This window comes from Lingula anatina, chromosome 1 (genome assembly GCF_051362555.1).
Source record: "Lingula anatina isolate TDL-2025a chromosome 1, LinAna3.0, whole genome shotgun sequence".
Taxonomy (NCBI): Eukaryota; Metazoa; Brachiopoda; class Lingulata; order Lingulida; family Lingulidae; genus Lingula; species Lingula anatina.
This window is the reverse complement of record NC_141767.1, coordinates 67,851,292-67,868,988: the sequence shown is the minus strand read 5'-3', so window position 1 is coordinate 67,868,988 and position 17,697 is coordinate 67,851,292. Positions and strand designations below refer to the sequence as shown.

The 17,697-nt window shown below is 37.5% G+C and overlaps 5 protein-coding genes across 5 annotated transcripts; 3 read left to right on the top strand and 2 right to left on the bottom strand.

Moving 5' to 3' along the window:
• The first annotated feature begins 2,362 nt into the window (after positions 1-2,362).
• Positions 2,363-9,040, top strand: LOC106158407 (uncharacterized). The gene has a single exon (XM_087011207.1). The coding sequence runs from the start codon at positions 4,365-4,367 to the stop codon at positions 4,788-4,790; it is 426 nt and encodes a 141-aa protein (XP_086867333.1). The 5' UTR covers positions 2,363-4,364; the 3' UTR covers positions 4,791-9,040.
• On the top strand, positions 8,478-8,978 carry LOC147764921 (uncharacterized). Its single transcript, XM_087017870.1, has one exon. It carries the CDS (start codon positions 8,478-8,480, stop codon positions 8,976-8,978), a length of 501 nt encoding a protein of 166 aa, XP_086873996.1.
• Positions 9,041-9,187: 147 nt separating the features above from the next.
• LOC106158460 (all trans-polyprenyl-diphosphate synthase PDSS2) lies at positions 9,188-12,692 on the bottom strand. The gene is made up of 7 exons (XM_013534456.2): positions 12,523-12,692; positions 11,795-12,079; positions 11,411-11,551; positions 10,977-11,175; positions 10,498-10,746; positions 9,897-10,046; positions 9,188-9,664 (listed from the first exon to the last, which is right to left on the bottom strand). Coding segments are annotated over exons 1-7 (1,188 nt in total). The 5' UTR covers positions 12,525-12,692; the 3' UTR covers positions 9,188-9,502.
• A 154-nt stretch (positions 12,693-12,846) lies between these two features.
• LOC106158461 (uncharacterized) lies at positions 12,847-16,302 on the top strand. Its single transcript, XM_013534457.2, has 7 exons — positions 12,847-13,019; positions 13,235-13,362; positions 13,598-13,662; positions 13,933-13,970; positions 14,196-14,275; positions 14,569-14,631; positions 14,803-16,302. Exons 1-7 carry the CDS (start codon positions 12,962-12,964, stop codon positions 14,905-14,907), a joined length of 537 nt encoding a protein of 178 aa, XP_013389911.2. The 5' UTR covers positions 12,847-12,961; the 3' UTR covers positions 14,908-16,302.
• On the bottom strand, positions 15,745-17,665 carry LOC106158462 (mitochondrial import inner membrane translocase subunit Tim13-B). Its single transcript, XM_013534458.2, has 3 exons — positions 17,474-17,665; positions 16,775-16,843; positions 15,745-16,401 (listed from the first exon to the last, which is right to left on the bottom strand). The coding sequence occupies exons 1-3, from the start codon at positions 17,591-17,593 to the stop codon at positions 16,303-16,305; spliced, it is 288 nt and encodes a 95-aa protein (XP_013389912.1). The 5' UTR covers positions 17,594-17,665; the 3' UTR covers positions 15,745-16,302.
• Positions 17,666-17,697: the final 32 nt, after the last annotated feature.

Here is a 17,697-nt window from a genome sequence, read left to right as displayed (position 1 = left end):
ATTAAAAGCAAAAATGCGAACCTTCTTTGTGCTTCTATTGGACAGGCAATAATGTACGCCACAGGGCCTTTCTCTCTCCCCTTCAAGTAGGACTCTCCTTTACACCAGATCAAAAATATGGCCATTGTGACTTAATTGATCTCTTGAATAGCTTTGGGTTTTGGTCATCTTATAAGGAAGCAAATACCTATAAACAAAATGCCTCTATAACATAGGGCACAGAAATCCAAGATCTCACGTCTGATTCAGGCAATAATGCATGCCACACATCCGCAGGCCTTTCTCTCTCCCCTTCAAGTAGGACTCTCCTTTACACTAGATCAAATATGAGGCCATCATGACTTAATTGCCCCTGGAAACGATCTGAGGGATGATGCGAGCAGTGCGGAGCAGTTAAAGGAAGGAGCAAACCACTCAGGGTCAGCCAACGTTTATGATATTATTAGTTATGAAACGTGGGACCGGAGGTCTAGGACACGCTTGTAAACCTGGTGTCAGATATCATGTGCGAGAAGATGCCTGATGATAAATTGCAGGTCTTATGAAACAAACATGATTGCCTGGCAAATGCTGATGATTTTACGGTCCCGTACGGTGGCAGGTTCATGATTCAGTGTGATTTCTGTGATGAATGGTATCATGGGTCCTGTGTTAATATCACAGTGACTGATGCCTTGGAGTATAAATGTCCTCATTGCAAGAAAGCTGAACAACATATAACTTAAAATCTGTGTGTTCATTTATCATTTCAGATGGCCAAGCAGCAAAATCCCAAGTCCAAAAATATAGTCGTGGATGAGCTGGCCACATGGATAAAATACCGTGTGTTTCCAGTCATCCAGCCCGGGGAATTTGTCCGGGATCTGATAGAAGCTCTGCCTGGGGATACTGACAAGATCCAACAGTCAGTATTAGACGTTGTGGACTTATGTAAAATACAAATGGCCAAAGATAAGAAGAAGGGTGAGTACTACTCGTGGCTGTGCAACTTAGCGTCTGAAGTACTCTCCAAGGGGATTTCCGATAAGAATTGGGTGGAAAAAAATATCTCTAAACTCCCACCTAATCCTAAGACTGGGAAATCCAAGAAGCCAGTGCAACCCAAACCTACTGGGGAGCCAAGTGTTTTCTCGGGACCAGTCAGGGATATAAGGTTGGGAACTGACCCCAATATTACCCAAACCACTTTTGTGGTGTCTGGGGGAGGGGGGAATTCCACACCAATTCCTACAACATCATCAGCAGAGGCCATGAAGGTGGACATCCTGGAGGGGGAGGTCTATTCTGGGGAGCCTTGCAATTCTTCGGAATTGCTTGGATCCTCAGATGGATCTGCTGCCAAAGGGAGCCCTAAGCCCCATGAGTCTACTTTGTAAAAGTCCCCATGCCTTGTGTTTTCCATGGAGGGTAGGAGACGGGCAGCTTTGGCGTGCATTGCCGCAAACTTACCACCCCCTCTCCTGCTTCTGTCTTTGTTTGTAAGGGGGAGAAAACCCATTTAATTGGACCAGTATCCCAAGCCGGAAAACAAGGGTCTGCCAGTATAGGGGAGAAAGCCCATTCAGTTGGGCAAGTATCCCAAACCGGAAAGCAGGATAAAAGGCCAATCCCATCACTTATGAGCCTCTACTTCCCTTCTTTTCCTATTACGGGGGAGAAAGCCCATTCAGTTGGGCAAGTATCCCAAACCGGAAAGAACCCCTTTTCTGAATCTGTAAGTACGGGGGAGAAATCCCAATCCGGAAAAAGCAGAAGTAAGAAAAGAAAGCCCAAATCGTCAAAATTGTAAGTCAGGTCAGTCTGTACAGAAGCCAGGGACTGTTGCTGCATCTGGGGAATCTCAGAAACAAGAGTCTCTGATTGAGTCTGTGGGGGAGCCTAACCTAAAAGTGGCTAAGGTTGGACCAAAAATGACAAAATGTCAGGCCCCGCATGCACAAAAAATCCTTATCTTAAGTGAAAAATTCTCCTTAACTTCATAAGAAAATTCTTAGCTGAGGAAACGCCTTAAGTGGTATGCACAAAGTACCTTAAAAATTTCCTAAGCCAAGAATTTTCTCAAATAATAGGAATTTCCTCAACTCTGTAGGATTTCTCTTATGTGTTGAGCTATGTTTAGCCTGTGCATTGACCAACAGAATTACCTGCTACAATAGCTCACACTGGGGAATTCATGTTTGAAGGAATCCTTTACTTGGATATGAGCAAGCACATTGGTGTGTATTAAACTTATACACTGTGTTGTATGTACTTTAAACATGGCAGATAAGAAAAGAGGGCCCAATTGGAGTTGTGAGGAGAAAGAGGTACTTGTTGAGGAATTTTTAAAGCAGAAACACACACTCAGGGGACGATTCTCTAATTGAGATTCTCTAATATCTAAGATCACAGCACAAGCCAAAAAAGATGCATGGACCAAAGTAATGAATGGTGTAAACCAGCACAATCCTGATATGAAGAGAGACCTTGAAAGTGTCAAAAAGAAGTGGGACAACCTCCTTTCAAGTGCAAAAAAGGACATCATCGATTACAAAAAGGAACTGAGGAAAACCAGTGAATGAAACGTCAATGCTTTATTTGTCCACATTATAGGCTACATTTGCTAATAGCCTATTGGCCTATCAGTTATTATTAAAAGAGTTGAGATATCAATCGTGTAGGCCAAGAAGTTGTAACTTCTTGTGTAGGCCTAGTATTCTTCATACTCTGACAGAAAAAGAGGCGTGTCATCCAATCCCCAGACCCAACACTAATAATAATAATCCAGTGACATAATTACATTTTTAAGTGTTATCTGTGATGAAAAATTGTGGCATGTAATTCATAATATTAATATTAATTATTAATTTCACTATTGACCCCACGTATGCACATATTAAATACCTATGTTAATTGTATAAGCATTGATGCGTGAGATTCCGTGTTATCAGGTGGTTTTTGGGGATTTCATAAGCAACATGTCATAAAAAGTGCCCACTCAAAAATTTTCACTTTAGATATCCCTTAACAGAATGACAAATTACAAATGTATTTGGTTGGAGACCCATGCAAATATTCGCTTTCAATTCATTCATTTCAATTCACAAATTTGTTGATATGTCTTAGGAGAGCATTTGTAACCCTGTAAATGATTCGACAAGCAGTACTCTGATGTATTCTAATTGTATCTGCAACAACTTGCTGAAAGCTCCCACAGGCATAGAACCTTAGGGTAATGAAAATCTGTAGTAAGGCAGGAATTGCGTGGCTTCTGTTAGTGGGTGGTTCAATATCCTCTGCCAGAAGATCCGTAATGAAAAGTATCCCCGCTCTATCAAAACGAAATTGCTGGTAAATCTCATGATCTGGGTAAAAATCCAAAGGATTTTCGTGGTCCCGAAATATTCTTGGTCTTGCGACTGCCCTTTCCAGTTCATCCGATTCTTCACGATAAACAGCAATAATAAGAGTCATAGAGAAATAATGTTGCTGCACAGCTTTGACTAGCACAAATGAATGCCACTGTGTTGTACAGTCACGGAATCTAAGGACAAAATTTCCACTTAAGAGACCCAATGAGGTACCTTAAAGTTAAGGAGATATTTTGGGAAATTCTCATCTTAAGATGCTTTGTGCATACCACTTATGTTAAGGGTGATCACTTAAGGAAATTCTTAAAAAAATACACTTAAGATGTTTTGTGCATACGGGGCCAAGTCCCTGGATGTAGTAACCCCAATATTGAAAGGGGTGCAGTCAAGGTCCATGTCATAACACACATACCTGATATCTTTGACGAGGGTTTGAGTATCGTCCCTGAGATCGTGGCTCTCAGGGTGACAGCTTTGGAGTGGGCTACCTTGCTCATTTTTGGTATCAATAAACCTCTACAAAGCCTATGCGATTTTATATCAGCATCAGGCGACAAATTCAACCTTAAAAATATCAGGGGGATTGGCGAAGCCCAACGGCAAGCGATGCAAGCCTTCTGTCAAGAGCTTGGTGTCTCTCTGCCCCCGCAAGTAACCCTAAAGTCAGCCAACTCTGTGGGTGCATTTATACATTGGCGAGCTGTGTTGAAGTTATCTTCATGCACGAATCCAGCCCAACGGGATTTATGGCTCAACAATTTCAAGGTGCCTGCAGGTCTCCAACGGACAACAGTGGCAGATGTAGTGATGGGAGTCAAGGCTTTTGATAGCCATTTCCACTTGGACAGGACTCTCTAAGCTTATAATCTGCCGTCCAATGGGACCCTGGAGAATCTGCGGGAGAAAGTTCCTGTGCCAGAGGGCAAGGAGGTTAATCTGGTGGGCTCAGTAGCAGTGTATTGTGATCCAGAGAGGGATCCAACTCGGAGTGCCTTGTTAAATAAGTTGGAGAACATGCATGTAGCTATAGGCTTTCACCCGAAAAAGGCCTCCCAAACCCCTGCTTTGCGGGAGCAAAATCTCATAGCCTTCAGGACGTTGGTTCAAGATTCCCATGTCAGCGCCATCGGAGAGGTTGGTCTTGATTTTTCAGAGTCCTCCCATGTCTGGCAGGATCAGGAAGATCTGCTCAATGATCTACTGCCCTCAGAAATTGACAGCAAGGTGTTAGTGTTGCATTGCCTTGGAATGGGTAGTGGTGACTCTGTGTATGCCATCAGGCATCTGTTATCAATCCTACAAAGGAATAACATCCCAGAGCATCAGCCCATCAATTTCCACTGTTTTACGGGGAACAAGCTCATGGAGATGTGGCTGCCTGTTTATTACAACACATACTTTGGCTTCACCAGGCTGGTGAAAACTTACAACAAATCCTAGTTGGAGGCGGTCAAAGCTGTCCCGGAGTGTAAATTACTCTTGGAATTAGATGTACCATATTTCCATGCCCAAAACATCAGGGCTTCAACACCATATTTGTTGTTTAAGACAGCAGAAATTTTAGCAGATGCTAGGGGTGTTGAGGTTAGGCATATACTCGACATTACAGTCACCAACGGTGTTAAAAAAAGAGTAAACTGGTCCTTTATCAAAATTATAAAGTACAGCCTTTTATTTTTTACATATATTGAAAAAAAAATGCACTATTGTAATATATTGCACAGTTATTATATTTGCATTATATATTTTACATGTACATAGTTTGTACAAAATATTCATATAGTCAACAAGAAAAAGTATCTTGTATTTTATTCTTGACAAGGGAAAAATCCTCCCATACTTTATTTTTGAAAATGGTTTATTTCAGTTAACAAGCAAAGTCATCTTTGATCAGGGAAAAAATATCTTTTTGTGTCTTCTGTTTCCCAAGATATGCATATATTGAGCCCCCCTCTGCATATTGGCAGCCATTTTGGATTTTGGCACTTTGCCAATGGTAGATTCCAATGGGAAATTATCTGGATTATATTGCCCCATAACATATATTGGACCAGATTCAGTTGTTAACATTTTTTTCTAACCTAAGTTATTCTTACTGGACCAAGAAATAACGAAGAGATTCCACTAAGAAATTGAAGGAAATGTTGAGCCCAATAAATGAACCATCCATTGAGAGTTTTGATCCACACAGTGATCAAACATTGCTACGAGATGGAAGAGATAGCTGAAAAGATTCAAAATCTTCGCCGTAGCCACTGTTTGCGTAGAAGCAGCTACTACTCCACTGTGCAGGAATCAAGGTTCAAGAAATCTTCAATAGCTACATGTAGAAACCCCTAATGACAACCAAGAAGGAAATGCAAATGCATTTGACATTGCAGTTAATCTGCTTACCAATTACTTCAGACCAAGAAGAAACATTTTGTACAATTGGCATATTTTTTGCCTGGCCAGACAAAGCAGATCTGAAACACTCACGCAGTTTGTAACTAGATTGCACTCCCTAGCTAGAGAATGTGATTTTGAGACGAATCAAATCGACGAATAAAGGATCAAATCGATGACAATTGTCTTTCTGAGAAAGAAAACTGAGAACAAAGTAACTGACAGACACAAATTTATCATTAGCACGCACACTAGACATAGAATTAGCCATGGAAACAAGAGAGAAACAAGCGTTGAAAATATCAGAAGTTGCAGGTGTTAATGCATTCAATGTAAAACAGAAGCGTCCTGTGAACCGTAAGAAACTGGGAAGATAAAAGCAAAGGATGAAATCGACAAAATTGTCCGTCAAAGTAGAATGCTTCAGGTGTGGTTACCTTGGACATTATGGAAATTATTGCTGCAGAACTAAAAATGTCAGATGCTTCAAATGTAACAGAATGGGACATTTTGAGCCCAAGTGCTGTTCGACTACATCGAAACAACCGCAATGACAGCAGCACCAGAGAGAGCAGTGTACACTGGCAATGCCACAACAGAAAGCCAACAGGTCGGTGAAGTATGTAAATGTTGAAAATGATAATCGAGCTCCACTATGAAGGTAACGATGACTTTGTGTTCACTGTTTATACAGACAGATGCAATAGTTGCTATACAGTGCGTCTGATAATGAAAAGTCCACTACTACATATAATGTAGATATTGAAACATTTGGGGTAATAAGACTAGTATAACTTATGAATCTTTTAATATCGAGTTCTATAGTTTGGGATAGAATGGATTGAATCAAGTCTTTAGGTCCAGTTAGCCAACTAGATCATGTCGTAAGTCATAGTGAATCTGATTAATGGTGATTGACAAATCATGTTCACATTGCAAATGTGCAAGTCAAATGTTTATGGTTGGCATTCAGAACAAATTGTGTTGTGTTCAAATGGCTGACATCTGTTGCACTGCGTAACTTGTACGGACTTTATTACTGTTTTAAATTCTTTATCACACTCTTACACTTTACTTTATTTGAACAGCACACCTGAAAGTAGCCCAGTGAGGCCTAAAAAGTGCAAAAAGCCAGTGGGAAGGTAAAGAAAAAATGCAGGCCCTGGCAGACCTAGGAAATCAGCTCAAACCAAGCATGGCAGGAGCTTACGTGGTGGCCGTGGGAAAAAGGTTGGTTTGGCAAGACATCTGCAAGAATCTATATATTTGAACAGCACACCTGAGAGAAGCCCAATGAGGCTTAAAAAGTGCAAAAAGCCAGTGGGGAGGCCAAGAAAAAAAGTGTTACACTATTGTGTTTACTGTGTAGTGACCTTGACCTTTTTACAACGGATGTTGAGTTCTAATGGCACTTGTGCCTTCTCTCTCGCGCTCTGTATAACTTCTAGTATGCCTCTACAATCTGTCGTATGCATACATTGTAACATGGTGGCAGCGTAACCGGACCATGCCTTGAGTTGCCTCGACACCAACTTAACGGCGTATCTAACTTAGGGGAAGCTCTTTCAGTGAAGCTCTGTGTTGGCCGGAGCACATGACTAACTTTATATTCTGATCAAATTCTTCTCTATTTAGTTGATCCCCACAGATCAGCTGGATCATCCCAGATGTCATGACGTCTGAATCTGAATGCGTTGTTAAATCCACATTTTACAAGTATTATACAATTTAATCCAAAACATTATTTTTATGATTTCTTAAATGCTACTCTATTTAATTTCCTATTTTGCCTAATCGTATATTGTTTAGATTAACATTTAAAAACATTTTCTTTTTTGTTCAGATAAACAGTAGAGGACCAACATCCAAAAGATTTTAATGGATTATCACTGAAATGAAACTTGTAAACATGTTAAGAAACCAAAAATACATCTTGATCTAGCCTTAAACCAAGGATGTTAGGTCCTATTGTATACAGGCAACATTGTTAATTTCATGACAACCATCACCATGGTATGTGTGAGGCATCAAGTCATAATAGCCACTGGTATATGGCTGAAAATTTAATATCTCATATTTTTTTTCTTAAAAAGTTAAGATTTAGGGCATTTTAACTTTCCCAATACCACAAACGGCAAAGATGGAGAGACTTGAGAGTCTAAATATCATACCTGGTCCAGCAGATATTCTTAATATTCTACTGGAAGTTGACCAAATACCATCAATGTACAGTGCGAGTAAAGAACTGTAATATACTCTGAAGTGGAAAACTGACCCAAGGACACCAAAAACGAAGAGGAGTGCAACAGAGGTCAACACCCTATGAGCAATGAAAATAGTGAAGGAAAAGGCACCATCCAGAATACGAAGTGATAAACAGAGAAAACAAAAATGGCTAGAAGTAATAGAAGCTTGCAGGAGGTAAATTTCTCACAGAAGTAGAGGCCATTGAAATCCTCAACTCAGCTGAAGAAATTTTTGAATGTAACATAGGTCAGTCAGTCATTGATGGTGTATTCTTCAACTCATTTGAGACGGTGAAGTGGACACAGAAATCGTCAGATAGGGGGAGCCAACCTGGATGGGTTCTTATTAAAGAATCAAACTGTTTAACTGTGACTCACTTGTTGACTTGCTCTTGATCAAGGTAGATGTTCAATCAATGTAGGGAATAATCCTCAGTCATGTTTGCATTACTTAAAACAACAGTGACAAGGCAGTGAGAATGAAGAGCAGCAGTGAATGTGGTACCTGCCGCATTTCCCTGTGTTTAACCCAGCCAAGCCAGACAAGATTAGGATTGTGTTTGACTGTGCTGCAAAGTTCAGAGGGAAGTCTCTAAATGATCATCTGTTACAGGGTCCAGACTTGACAGCATGGCTAGTTGGAGTGTTGCTGAGAATCAGGACAGAAAGAGTCGCTTTAATGGGAGACATAACAGAGATGTTTAACCAAGTAAAAGTGACAACAGAACACAGGAATGCTCTGAAATTCCTTTGGTCAGAAAACCTCAATGAAAATCCGAAGAAATATAGAATGACCGTGCATCTTTATGGAGTGAAATTGTCACCAAGTGTGTGTTCTTTTGCTTTACAGAAAACTGCAGAAGATAACAAGAAAGAATTTGGTGATGAAGTGACAGAAATTATAAGGAAAAACTTTCATGAACTTGCTCTGTACCATCTTGCAATAAAAAACATACCAAGTTTTTGCATCAGGTATCTCACATTAAGACAAGGATGAATACATCTGCCAATGAAGCACATGTGTGATGTGACGTGATCTTAATTTAGCTAACATGGAAGATAGAAAAATTAACAAATATTCTTTAGTCTACTACAAATGAACCACCTTTGGGAGGGATTATTTTCTTAAAAAGCTTTAACAAACCAAAGTTCTGGGTGGAAGCAGTGTGATACCTGCTGCATAAATGATGAAGATAAAGTCATAACTAAAATAATAACCTCCTTACACTTTAATTGGTAAGCCAGTCCCTCTCATGGAAAACGTGACAAAGCTCATCCATGAACAGTAATCTTTTCACTTTCAGCCCAATAATTTATGTTTTAGAACAATCTCAACATGAAATCACTGAAATTTAGTGTTCATGAAGTTTTATGGATGAAAAAAGAGATCATTATATACATGCTGAAAAATTTTTGTACAAAATATCTTAGAAAGAAAAACTGAGAACCCTGCAATCACCATCTCTTTGTTGAAGGACTACAAGAAGAAGTTGCAAGAGATGTTTTTGTAAAAGGTGAAACTCATACATTAGTTGTCACTTGAGCCATTTTCTGTAATACAGTCCTTGTATCTGAGATGGGAAAGTCTTTTATAGCCTCCACTGCCTTCTGTCCATGTTCCCTACAAAGACGCTTCGTTTCTTCCAGAGCCTTGCTCTTTGAGATCAGCTTAAGTGCCTGCATCTGAAATTAAACACTAACATTCTCATTTACCACTTAAATAAAATATATTTAATGCATGCACTAGTTATACATTTAAAATGAGTGTTTGATTAGCCTGCAGAGTGTGAAACAATTTAAAAAAGTCAACATTTTTAAATGCGAAAACTATGGAACTTATGTATTGGAATATTTTGTCTGTATGTGGTCTTGTCAAATTATTTAAAATCAGCCGTAAGGACTTGTAATGAAGCACCTTTCCACTCGTAGTTTTTGCACAATTATTGAGAAAATCCACCCTATCCTGGTCTCCCCCCATGGCATAGAGAACTGATGGAGCAGATGTTGGGTTAAAAGGAGCACTGCCGCCATCTTCACTTATGTATGGCTGAAGATCTTCATTTAACTGGAAATGAAGCAACATGTTCAGAGCAATTTTATCTTCATAAATTACTTGCAAGTTATGATCCATCAAAAGAGAAAATAATATAATGCTGTTCAAAGTGCAATAAAATCTGGGATGCATTGATAATAATAATGCAAATGCACAGAAAATGCTGCTAAGTTATGTACGGTTGGAGATCTTCATTTAACTGGAAATAAAGCAACACGTTCAGAGCAATTTTATATTCATAAATTAATATTCATTAATTAACGTGAAAAAAACATCAGAATATCAGCTATGAGAATGCACAGAAAAATGCTGCTATGCAATCAATGTGAAGTGCATGATAAATACAAGATGCTATACAATCAATTTCTTTCTGTGGAATCATGTGGACAGAGGCTAATGGATTTACCCTTATACATGAAGGTCCACATAAACAAGGAATTTATTCCAAAAAAGTTCCCCTTACCTGCCTAGCAAATGTCAAATATTTCCCAAAGTTAAAAGCTTTTTCTTGCACATCTTGTGAGTGTTTGGCAAGTTCCATGGCTGCCTTACAACTTTTTGCAACCAGACTCCCAGCAGAGAGAAATGTCTGTTCATACCAATTGTCCATTGTTGTGGTTGTTTTCAGGACTGGGCAACCACTTTTATCTGTAAGTCCTGTGAATTCTGCTTGCATTAAATCACCAATGGCACTGGCAATTATTTCTACAACCTACAGAAAAAATATATGTAGTTGACACAGAAGGAATTTTAATTCAATAATTTCTGGCATAAATAAAATGTTTCCACTGAGAATGTTTCAATTTGTTTTTATGACATAATTTCTTGGAGAAAAAATGTTCAAAATATTGAAACAGATATAACACATCACCATGATGACTGATACTAACAATAAAAATCCATTAATATTGAACTTTTGAGTTGTGTACTGTCATAACTAACCTTGGTATTTTGTAAGTCAGCAAGAGCTGTTGAGGCATTGGCTAAGAAGAAATCTCCACTTAAAACAGACATCTTGTTTCCAAACTCCATGTCTTTCATCATGCCATCTGCTGGCTTGACTTCAGCAAGATTGACCACTCCTTTGTGAATGAGGTTGGCAGCATATATCATTTCTGCAATTTCTGCAAGATTTCTTTGGCTGAAAGTAAATAAAAATTGATTAACATTACATAACTTGAATATTTCCAAATATAACTGAACAATTTGTTTTGTTCCTCAAAGGACATCTCTAACAGTCTTTAATGGATACCAAATGGGAATTAGTAAATGATATCCCCTCCTAAAATACAGAGGTAGAGATCTATACACTGAAATATATAAAATGCAGAATTCCTCCTTCATTGCAGAAAAAAATCATTAACGACTGACAATACCTCTGATATATACCACAGACCATTTCACGATCAAAATCAGGCATCTTATCAGGATGGTTGGAAGGTCCAGCAGCCTTGGACAATAGTAGAATGATCAACCCTCTGGTCTGAGGGCCCTGCTTGTCATCCCATATAAATGTTCTGTAACAGTGGGTATAACATGCTGACATGAAAATATGCTTTTCTTCAACTAAGGTAAAAAAATACTGGGATCACGCATGCTTGGACACACACATACACACACAAATTGACGGACTTCTGCTTGAAAGGAAAAGCTATTCATCCATATCTTCAATGTTTTACTACGCAAGACCCTAACTAATTTTCAGCCATAAATTTCTCTCCTTGTTGTCAGTGAATTAGTCAATTAATAAAATGCATTACCTTGCTGTATGTAACAGAGGGTGTTTTGTTCCCACTAGTTTTCCTACTTGCATAGCTACATTGGCAAGTTCATCACTGAATATACAGCGGAGACTGAGGAGTGATGTGGAATATCCCACAAGTTTTTCAGCATCCATGACAGTTTTCTTCCATTCATCAGGTTTATTGAAGCCCCATAATGCCAGGCACCGTCTGCACAGTGTCAGTGGCACTGCCGGGGATTTGAGTAGACCTTGTATGGTTCCACTTTTATTGGCCATGAACCTTGCAATGGTGAAGGCAGACCTGGCAAGAACAAGGAATTTATCTGAGTGACAACACAATTTGCCTCTGAAACTACACATATTTTTCTAGTCTGAAACATTTATATTTTTTATTTTAGTATGTGCATTAACAGAAGACTTGCTTTACTGCTCGAATTATTGTCATCTCAAACTAATTTTTTCCCTTTAATTGGTATTTGCTGAATTTAATTTGAATATTACCGAACATTGATATTCACGTAACTAGAACGCATTTTCTGCTCTAACTTAACTAGAATCTTCACAAACAGCTTTTTCAAATAACAAAAATTATACTCTTGCTGTGGAACAATTTCATAACATTGCATTACTCGATATCTGCAGTACGGCACTTGGTAGCAAACTAGCAATCGTAGCTTTAGGTAAGTAGTACTAATAACAGATGTCAGTGGTAGTAGCAATGGCCCATCGGATATTAATACTTACATTTCTGAATCGTCTTTTGGTTTATTTCACGTTAATTTCAATCACGTAAGGAGTCACGTTCCTTTCCTCACATGCTGATGTGAAGTACGTCATCAATATATGTGAAGCAAAGCTTGCTGACGTAGAATTCATGACAGCAGAGTAAATACAAGTTAGCCTAGGTTTGCAGGCTCCATTGTCAGGTGTGTTTATGTAGTATTTCTTACTTGGATTCCGATTTTGCAAGAATGCAAGCACAGAATCGGCGTCGAAGATAGCCTCTCAACTGTTGCCCTGTCGAGAAACCCCATCACCTAGTGGGTTTGCGACTGTGAGTGTGAATTTGCAGGTCTCAACTCAAGGCAGTGAGCTCTGACTCTGTAGTGTTAAGACTAAGAGGCAACTGAGATTAGTCTATGGACTGAAGTGTCATCACATATATAACAAAATCACAGCCAGTATGACGTCTTCTAAGAGCAAAAAGGTTTGGATTCAGTTAAGGAGGTTTGACTTGGAAGGTGAGGAAATACAACTGTCTTTATTCTTCCTGATTTATTGAATTTGCCCTAAATTTGAAAAAAAAAAACTTATTTCTTGGGACTAGTTATCACTAACAAATAATACGAATTTCATACAATAAATTCAACAGTCTTTGTAGAATTAAAACCTTGATGGACTTTGTTTCCAACTGAAAAATACCTATGTCATTTTCATTAACATTCTATTATTGCAGATGAAGAGCACTCACAGAAGGTCGACAAGCTGAATTCTGTGTATTTGGCAGATGACATGGACTCAGATTTTGTAAAGATTGTTATCAGAGAAGCCTTTGGTTTGTTTGATACAGGAGTAGTGATGAAGGTTAATATCGATTTTAATAAGTTTAGGTTTTATTTTCCCTCAGTTCTTTTCCTGCAGACCAATTATATTGTCTTTAAAGTAGTTTCAACATTAAAAATTGAAGTTTTATATATATTTTCATTATGACACTTTCGAAGATACAATGTGGAAACTTGTTGATTTTCAATTGTACTAGTAAGTTAAACATTTCACAGGTGTTTGTTTTATCGTTATTGATTTGCTTTATTAATTTCAGTTAAGAAACCACCGAGGTTCTTTGATCCCCATCAACAGTGCTCTTCAACCTAACTCTAAGTCTGTGTAAGTACATGTATTGAGGACAGAGTGGTTCATTCAACTGTGGCATAGAGCAAGGCTTTGGGACCAACATTCAAACTAATCATTTAGACTTAATTGATTTGTTACATACTGGAATGAAGTTTTATACCAGAAATATTACATGAAGAAAAGAATCAACGAGTTTCCACATTGTATTCAATTTATTAGATGAATGTGCAATACTAAAGTAAGTAACTCTTAATATCAACAAAAGGAATATATATTGTACTATAATTATAATGTTTTTTCCAGACCTTATGTATTGGAAATATTTAGAGTATATCAAAATAGTAAGTATTTTAAATAGTATTTTAAATGCTTTCTTTAAATTACAGTAGAATTTTACGCACATAACTAAAATTAACAATCACTTGCACTGTACACTACTTTAAATTTTGAAGAATGATTTTGAGATGAAAATAAATGTTTAAGGGAAATGCTTTTCAAGTAAAAGAAAAGACTGAGAAATAATCTGACCTTTAGAACAGAGAGAAATTTTAAAATTCTTATTCCAGTTAAACCATTACCTCGATCAATCAGAATGCCAGGAGCTCACGAGTCTGTAAGAAAGAGTCTGAATTCTATTTTGCAAAGGGTAAGATTGGGAAATTGAAATCTTTAGTCATACCTTTAAGAGTTCAATCTTCACCGTTCAATCTTCACACTTCATAGTTAAATCTGTTGGTTACAATCCGTCAGAAGTTATAATTGAGATCATAGCATTCTACTGTTGCGTGTGTTGATCTTTATAATAAGTATTAATATACTCAGATGATTGTAAAATTTTGTCATGCCACTTCCATACTTGTTATTAATTTCATTTATAACTGCATGTATTTATGTATAACATTGGTAGTTTCATTTTTACATGCCTGTTTTTACTTGTAGATAGAAAATGTTGAAAATGCTACCCCAGAGCTCAAACAGAAAAGAGATGCCAAACTGGCGGCCGTAAGTAGAGTACTGGTCACTGTGTAGATTACATTGAGGAAAAAATGTCTTCCTTGAGAGTACTTGACTGAGAGAGAAAAAAATTCATTTATAATTACACAGCCATTTGTGTAGCAGGAGTCGTAGTTAAGAGTGTTCCATATATTTCTTATATAAACTAACTTTTTTCAGGAGCTTGAAGATTTAGATCGCAAGCTGGTTTTTCTCAATAAACGACTGGATGAAGCATCTGGGGTTTCGTGGAAGGGCATGTTTAAAAAGCACCCAATGTGGTAACAAGATAGACCTTGGTCATCCAGCAAGGCCATGTACATGTACTGGGTAGCTCATAGTTCATGGAGCTTGCTTTGTTATACAGCAATGTTACATTTAATGTGTGCAATTTCATGCAGGACACTTAGGACTCTCCCTCAAATATTTGTGCATTTCTCTTCAAATTAGACACAACTGGAGTTTTTTTTTAGGCTCAGTGGATAAACTTGTAGTCATTGTGTATATTTTGTAAATTGGAAAAATTTTAAGAATTCTATTAATTTATAGTTACAAAACATTGCAATCATGTGAACTGTTTTCCATTACTCTAACTGTTATCATTGAAAGGGTCATAAGGAAAGGAAAATTACAACTCCTTTTTATGTGTATTCTGTGCCAAGATTTCACCCCTTATAATGTCTAGTAGTAGTTAGTCTTGTTTCATTATGAAATTATGCCCCATACTATTGGGCCCGGTTTTATCAACACTGAATAGCACTTTCCACTGTATAACACTATCCATTAGCTGAATTTGTTATCCTCTGTGCAGTTATCCTGTGGGTAAAGTAATGTTTTCTAATATCTGTCTGATATTACTATCCAAAAGTTAAAATGTCTGCTATCCTCAGGATAACTGTCCAGTGGATAACAATTTTATCAAATGGATAGTGGTTTCCATAGGGTAGTGCTATCCAGTATTGATGAGACTGGGCCCTGTGCTTTACAAATTCAACATTGATCAAACTATCACTCTTGGTGTCCCCCCCCCCCTTTTTTTTAAATAAAAATCTTTGAAAATATTCAAATAAATAAATGGTAGAGTTGGGTGTTATTGATTTTGTTTTAAACAATCACACTGCATTTTCCATGTGAATTTGGTTTATTTAGATGTTTACTTAAAAAGCAAATCACTTTATAGTGGTGTAGATCTGTTTTGCTAACTTAAGACTGTAACAACAATATGCTGACAAAAAGCAAAGTTCATTATCCATCTTCAGAATACCAATTAATGTAAACTCAAATATACAACCAAAATAATACAACTGAATTGTTGGTCTGATTCCTCAATGCTGAGTTGGCCCGTCATGCTGTTGTTAGAGAAACATGATTTATGTCCAACTTGCTTTATGCAACTTATCTACATCTCAAGTATAAAATCACCAAGGTCGTTGTAAAAAATCAAACTGTCTTACAATAATAGAAATCCATTAACATGAAGATCATGTGACTGTTATGATTAATGTGCACATTCTACGGAAGATTTGGAGTTTTCTGACATGCCAGGTCGGAAATGAAGTTTTGTTCACTTTTTCTTTCACTCTCTGTGCAGCTGAAGAATCCCACTCATTGTGATGTATATGCATGCCATCCTATGTACACTGTCAAATAAAGTTTTATGATTTTTATTGGTAAAATGTACTACTGACTTCCCATGCCTTCTTGTAATTTCCTATGATACACTCGTTGTACTATTTGCACTGTGTCTAAATAACGGTCCATACACATGGTTAAACATTTCTGGAAATAAGAAAATGACAAAAATGTAGAAAAGCAATTACTTTCACTGGCATGGCTCAAAGTACAAATCAAAACAATAAAACCTTGGATTTTTACAAAAAAAAAAAAAAAAAAAAAAAAAAAAATATATATATATATATATATATATATATATATATATATCACAAGCCACAAAATTGAGGGACTATCACTACAGCTGTTGAAACATCCTATCCTGTTTGAGTACAAAGAATTATTTTATTCTTGACAAAACTAGTAGTGAATGTCCTAAATGGTTTAAATCCATCTGAACGATAGTAATTAAAAAAAAAGAACAATTCAGCTCAGAAAGGTAAACCATATAGGTGTAGTAACATGACAATGGAGAAATTACCTCCTCCCAGCTTGAAAGTGAGGCACCTGGCTTTTCTATACATTTGTGGAAGCACTTGTCATTTATTTTCTGAAATGAAAAAGTAACATTTTTTTTTCTTATTTCCTAAATGTTTGAATAGTGTCCATGTTGAATACAGGAGGAAAGAGGCAATCAATTTTGTGCCATGCTTGAGAGACATTTTAAAATGATGACTGGGGGGGGGGGGGGGGGGGGGGGCATGGGGACATTATGGTAGAAGGCAGGTTTTTGGAATCAAGTGTGACAGCTGCAAATATCTAATAAGATTTGAGGATAAGGAGATCTTAAGTTTAATAAAATTACATTCAGAGCCTTGACATTTTGCATAAAAGATGGAACAGTACAACAGATTCATTCACACTAACTGGAACTTCCAAACACATGATACGGTGCTTGAACAAATACCAAAATATTGCATCATGGGCGGTGTTGTTTATGTTATTTCAAAACTTGCATAATAATATTTTAGGGAAACTCGGGGAAAATACTTTAAAACTAAAACAGCTGTAGGTGTGCACTACAAGTGGTCATTTTTACCTTTTCTTACATAGCTCAATACTTTATAGTTACTATCCCCTGCGGCATTAGACCCGTTTAACCCCCATATCCCCTCTTGCCTGCTTGACCTTGCAATGAGATTTTGAACGTGTTTATTGTTTAGCTTGTTGGCTAACTCACCTCTAGGATCATTTGGTTAAAAGATGCTGTAATCTGTTGCTGTGCTGCTGCTAATATTTTATCTCTGTCTGCAGACGAAATACCCCCCTTGCTACCCACAGGACTGTCGAACGAATTCATAGTTTATGTCTAGATGCACGTGTTACGTATTGCTCGACTTGCAGTAGAATGTAGCAGGGTCGCAGTTATTTTTGGATCAACAGTATCATTTGATAAGTTTGCAA